We start from the raw sequence: 6004 nt of genomic DNA on the forward strand, positions 1-6004 counted from the left end.
GAATTTAATTTGTCCAATTTCAATGTTCCTTTGGAGATCCAAGCTGAACTCTATCTGCAAAGGTTAGCAATACGTCCACACTATCAAAAACCTGTAAATTGGAAAAATAGAAAATGGTTGTTCTTAACTATCAGCTGCTAGCTTTCATTCATTCTACAGAATTTTATAAAATTTTGTATTCGACGGTTTGTTCAAGAAAATAGAAACAGCCCAACCACAGTTGAATTCGATGTTCGCAAGAAATGTTGGGCAAATATAATTCTTGTTCGACGAACAGTTCGAGGAACAAATTTGACTTTGGATGGCCTGCTTCAGCTCTTTGAATGTGTAGCGTTTCAATGGAAGTGGCGTATCCGCAAATTAACTACGTCGTCTTCATTACGATAGGTTCTTTTCTGGACCTCCTTGAATGAGCCAAAGTGAGTGAGGGCAGCGAAGAATATCAAAAAATTATAGTCATGACTGTTTTGTCAAGCGGTGAACGTTTATCCAGAGACCTATACTGCCAGGTTACTTCATTGGCCTTAAAAGAGCTATAAAATGAAGTAAAAATGGTCCCGTATAATATCACATGTCATATAACGAATTGAAACTTGCGAACATTATGTTACTCATATTGTACGCCAACATTTCTTCTTATCCCCTGGAGAGTAACTTCAATTTTTAAATGAATAGTGTTTGGTCGGATCTCACTGAAACACATGTTGCATTGATCTTTCGTTAACTATTTCATAACTGATTTCTTAACTCATTTGGGGAAGTTCTAATCTTTTCTTTTACTAATCAGCGAATATATTATTCACGATTTCTCAAACAGCCCTCGTAATCCATTTTGTTCGAACACATATTAAAGTTGCGCATAGTATTCGTTTAAGAGTTTAGTAGATATCCGATTTTCAAAAGTAACGGTGGCGTTTGAGTCTTGTAGATATTGAGGCTAAGTATTCTTAAGGGAACGAAAGAAAATAAATTGTAGTTAATAACGTTGACAGTGTCTACTTATTACTTTAATTATAAAATTAAAATTTTTTTCCCCAGCTAATAACTTCCAAGCAAAAAAAAAACGCAGCAAAAAATTTCCGGAAATAATTGGTGAGTATTTAAACCATATATTTGTGTATATATACAAAAGCAAATGTGCTTATATGTATGTGCTTACGAGCCTTCGGCGAATTTATCTAAATGCGTTTATTTGTTTTTTGCTTTTGAATGTGAAATTAATTATTAGTATACATAATTAATTAGACTTTATTGTTTTCATAAAATAGGTCCAAAACGTGTGCAATAACGGCGAAATAAAATACAAAACAATGCTGTTATATTTTTTAATTATTTGTGCGACAGAATTTTTAATTGTGAATTATGGCAGTCATGCAGCTGGCATAATAAACATAACAACAACAAGAAATGCCACTGAAATAACGGTAGGACCTGTGAATTCACACACAACCAATGAAACAACAACATTAACAGAAGTAACAGCTATGGGGAATGTTTTGAGTATAATAAAAGGTCAAAAGCTGTCAACCGCAGAGACTTCGGCGCACAAAATATCCAAACCAACCCCTTCTAACCCTAATACTCTTTTAGCAGCAGCTGAAACAGTGCCAAGCTCATTGACCCGCGAAGAGCGTACGCTGCGCCGGTTGTTTCCATTTTTGCTTAATGTCACCGCCAATACAGATGCACCGGGCCTACTCGGTGACAATGGTTTGCTTCCTTTGCTCTTGACAAATTTGCTATCTAACGATAATGTTGGAGTAATTGCGGCAAGCTTAATAAGTGCCCTGCGCGATAGGACGACAACAACAGCCGCAACTAACGATGTTGCAGCAATACCAACAACAGCATCGGTACAAAATATAACCAATAATTTTTATACCACCTCAAGTTATCCCTATTATTATGCCGGTAATTATTCGCCTTATGGTTATTACTATGGCTAATGCGGATTTATGTCGAATGTTCAAATAAAAGTTTTAAGTGACATGTGTTTTATTGAATTCAACTGTCCTTTTTCGGTGGATGCTTGTTAATTTCATTTTTACGACAGCTAATCATGAATTTAATATTTTCTTTCCAACTGTGTTTTTACAAATCATCAGCCATTATAGACATTAAAAACCTGTAATTAAGGAATTATTTACGAAAAAATGGAGTTATCCACTCCGAACAGGGAGTAGGCGATAAATCAAATGGCGGATATTTCTGTTTATTGGCCAGTGCTAAACAACAGAGGTTAAGTTTCCATGATTTCTACTCGGAAAAGATCTCTGAGGGTACTTCAACCATTGTTAGGATTTTAATTTATACAAAATATAATAAACAGGACAGGATTTAAAATAGAAGTAAAATTTGCTTGCTGGCATTCCTACTCATATAATACATAACTTGTGTCCGACCGATACCCAATTTTTGCCCGATGTCGATGCCGGTTAATCGGCAGTTGGCAAAGATTATGCCGATGTCGATTATTTCCAAACAAGGTCAGCAATAACAATGCCAGCCCACCAGCCCATCAAACACCATTCCCGTCCTACTTTATGGTGCAGAAGCGAGGAAGAGGAAGACATTCACTCCTTTGGAAGGACCAGGTGGACAAGGACCTGGCTTCACTTGGTATTACCAATTGGCGCCAAACTGACAAAAGGAGAAATGCCCGCGTATGCATTTGACAGCTTTTCAAAGAAACATTTTTTTTATATCCAAGAGAGTACAATGTTTTTAGAACTTATCGAGTAGCACATTCGCTTTCTTTAATAACTTAAAGAACATTCTTTTATGTAGGTGCCATCATTTCCTAATGAGATCACTATATCTAAACTTAGGTTTTCTAGCAAAATTTTCGTACAGCTCAACCACTTCCGATGGAATTACTTTCCAATCTACCTTATTATGTTTTAAGTTAGTTATGAATGTATTCGAAATTAATACGTCTACCATCTACTTATAATTATTATGATATTGAAGATTTAGTAAACTTGAATGCTACCAAAATTCAAGCAAAAAGTCACGAAATACTAAACAACACACACTTGAAATTCACACTCTTGCCCAAAAAAATTTCCCATATATTTAAAGGCGTACTTGTAATCTTCGTCAAAACTTTGTTCTACACAAATTGAAAATACAGAAATGTGGGTTTGCCCGAAATGAAATAAAAACAAAACATATTGCTAAAAAATCACCGGCAGCTATGCCTTCGTTGCTCTCTCTTACTCATTTGTTAGGTATAAAGCACGACTCAGCGCTTATCGCAAGCGGCAGTTGTAAGACAACCACCGCTGAGGTAGCTTCTTCAACGCGTAGTGTAACCAAATAAGTAACAGCAATGCAAACACACCTTCGGTGCATACGTCATAATAGCGGAGCTTTCTTATCAGCGTTGCTGCTTTTCACCTTCGGCATAGCGAGGTCGTCACCGTCGCCCGGCGGATATACAACCAGTTTTGAGCAGCTGTTCTCAACTGATCCGAACAATGCGGTAAGCAAAGTATGATGGCATAAACTACGAACAGGCGTTTTTATAGTGTCTTCGGATCAAGACAGTCGAGATTCATATGATTTGTTTTTATTGTTGACTATGTTATTTTTACATTTTACAGACCTTCACTCCACTCTGCGATGATGCGCCATTAAAAAATGTGGCACAACAGGTTGGACACCTCAAGATTTCTAGTGAGAATATTTTTCTCCTACTGGAATCATACAATTTGAGGTGAGTAGCCTTTGCGATCTTTGCAAAGTTCTGCTACAGCAGCCTTGGTTTTCATTTATCAACTAATAATATTAATGCATGCACTTATTTTGCTTGCCTACAGATTGGATCACATTAAAGTGTTGTTGGATGAACGTTTACCGGAGGTAAGAACTAAACCGCATTGGATTGATGTACGCGGTGGTGCAGGCGGAAGTGGGGAATCAATTTCTTCAACACATGCAACCACTGGTGGTGTACTTTTCCCAGGCTTAAATACACAGTCTTCTGCCAGTGGCGCAAATATCCCGGCTGCCAGCTCACAATCTTCAGCAGGCGGCGTTGACTTACCTGTTATCAGTACACAATCCTCTGCCGGTGGCAATAATATACCGGCTACCGATTCACAATCATCAGCAGCGGGCGCTAATATACCGGCCACTGACTCACAATCTGCCACAGGTGGTTCAACCGTTTCCCCAACCGATTCATCGTCATCTTGTGGTTGCAATCCACAAACTTCATACAAGTCGGGTTTATATGGCGCTCTTTGCCCTTATAGTAATCCAGTGCTGCCGCCCACCTGCGCAGAGGCCGTGAAGCTAGCTGGTGCTAATGCTAAGAGCGGTATCTATCATCTCTATTTGCCTGATTCGGGTTTAAAACCTTTCTATGCCTACTGTCTGCTCGATACAAATGGCGGACCAGCTTGGACGGTTGTGCAGCGTCGACAAGATGGCTCGATTTCTTTCCATCGCAATTGGGAGGAATATCAAACGGGTTTCGGTAATTGGAATAGTGAATACTTCATCGGCTTGGAACGTTTGCATGGCATAACACATGCACATCTTAACGAATTGTGGGTACAAATGGAGGATTTTGAAAATGTAACGCGTTATGCTCGTTATGAGAATTTCGCCATTGGCGATGAGCATGAAGCGTATGCTTTGAATATGCTTGGTAAATTTGAAGGCAATGCGGGTGATTCTTTGCGCACAAGTCAAGGTCAGAAGTTTAGCACAAAGGATGCCGATCATGATATGTGGGATCGTAATTGTGCTGCGGAGTATACGGGTGCATGGTGGTATAAGGCTTGTCATGATAGGTGAGTTCAGAATAAATTCAATTGAAGCAGCGATATAGTTTTCAATTTGCATTACTTAGTTATTTCATATTTATATTTCTTCTTGACTTTTGCAGCAATTTGAATGGTCAGTACTTACGTGGCAAATACAGTAAGGATAAGTATGGCAAAGGTATCGATTGGAAGCACTGGCATGGTCATGAATACTCTCTAAAATTTGTGCATATGGCTGTTAGACCTGTGCAATAAAATTTTTAAGTCTGAAAATTGATCGAATTTAGCATTATAACACTCGATATGAATTTATATATTAACATATATTTCTAATCGTACTAAGGAAATAAAGCGAAATACTCAAGTTTGAATTGATTTCTTAAATTATATATAATATTATTTCTTATATTTTATTTACTGGGGAGAACGATAAGACGAAATAATTACCGCACTTAGACATTGCTAAGCTGTACGTTTTGTGTTTCAGATAGAGAACAAGCTTCGGTTCTTATGGCAATCGTGGCACTATCGTTGCTATGTAAAAGTATCTGATTTCATGTCAACAGTCGTATAATCTCTCAATTGCAACAATGTATTTTTTCTGAGGTATATAATTTCCGAGAGGAATAGCTGTCAAAGTGTTTGATATTTATGTTCTGTATAAAACATAATTTATTTCTTAATAACTGATTTGTCAGCCCAAATTATCTCTCCTTCTTCTGTTGAACTTACGCCATGGTACCTTGTTAGATAGATAGCAAATTTCTCTAGAGATAGTACAGCTGATTCGTTCGGTATGGGTGTCTAAACATTGGAAAAGAGCCCAATGTGTAGTAAGTACTTCCCCAGTCAGTAGTTAGAGATACTCTGCTAATTGGAAAGAGTTGGTGAGATATTTTCTGCGTATTTTCGCATAAAGTTTAGGCAGTTTGTTTTGATATTTTATGGTTTGTGAAAGAAGACTTTATAAATGAAATCTCCATCTGATGCTTCTGATAACATCATCAGAAATCAAATAGATTATATCGTGATCAATAATCGCTTTCGTTCCTCAATTAAAAAGGTCAATACATATCCAGGAGAATTGCGCATTATGCTAGCCGCAATTATAAAAGTAAGCCCAAAATGAAGCTAAATCTGGATAAATTGACGGAGAAAAATGTGGAACGACTATTTGAAAGTGAAATTAATGAAAACAAGTAAGAAACGGCTAAGTTCGGGTGTAACCG

At 37.5% G+C, this 6004-nt stretch overlaps 2 protein-coding genes across 3 annotated transcripts; both read left to right on the forward strand.

Annotated features, from left to right (window-relative positions):
- Positions 1-885: 885 nt before the first annotated feature.
- LOC128919829 (uncharacterized) lies at positions 886-2195 on the forward strand. Of its 2 annotated transcripts, XR_008469963.1 has the most exons (3): positions 886-972; positions 1039-1092; positions 1269-2195. XR_008469963.1 is itself a non-coding variant. In XM_054225245.1 (2 exons), exon 2 carries the CDS (start codon positions 1311-1313, stop codon positions 1944-1946), a length of 636 nt encoding a protein of 211 aa, XP_054081220.1. In that variant the 5' UTR covers positions 957-1092; positions 1269-1310; the 3' UTR covers positions 1947-2195. The 2 variants fall into 2 exon arrangements, 1 of the variants encoding a protein (XP_054081220.1); XM_054225245.1 differs by having other exon boundaries at positions 957-1092.
- Positions 2196-3170: 975 nt separating this feature from the next.
- On the forward strand, positions 3171-5146 carry LOC105216713 (ficolin-1). Its single transcript, XM_011191339.3, has 4 exons — positions 3171-3484; positions 3606-3718; positions 3822-4802; positions 4898-5146. The coding sequence occupies exons 1-4, from the start codon at positions 3332-3334 to the stop codon at positions 5028-5030; spliced, it is 1380 nt and encodes a 459-aa protein (XP_011189641.1). The 5' UTR covers positions 3171-3331; the 3' UTR covers positions 5031-5146.
- The last annotated feature ends 858 nt before the right edge of the window (positions 5147-6004 follow it).

Source organism: Zeugodacus cucurbitae, chromosome 2, assembly GCF_028554725.1.
Source record: "Zeugodacus cucurbitae isolate PBARC_wt_2022May chromosome 2, idZeuCucr1.2, whole genome shotgun sequence".
Taxonomy (NCBI): Eukaryota; Metazoa; Arthropoda; class Insecta; order Diptera; family Tephritidae; genus Zeugodacus; species Zeugodacus cucurbitae.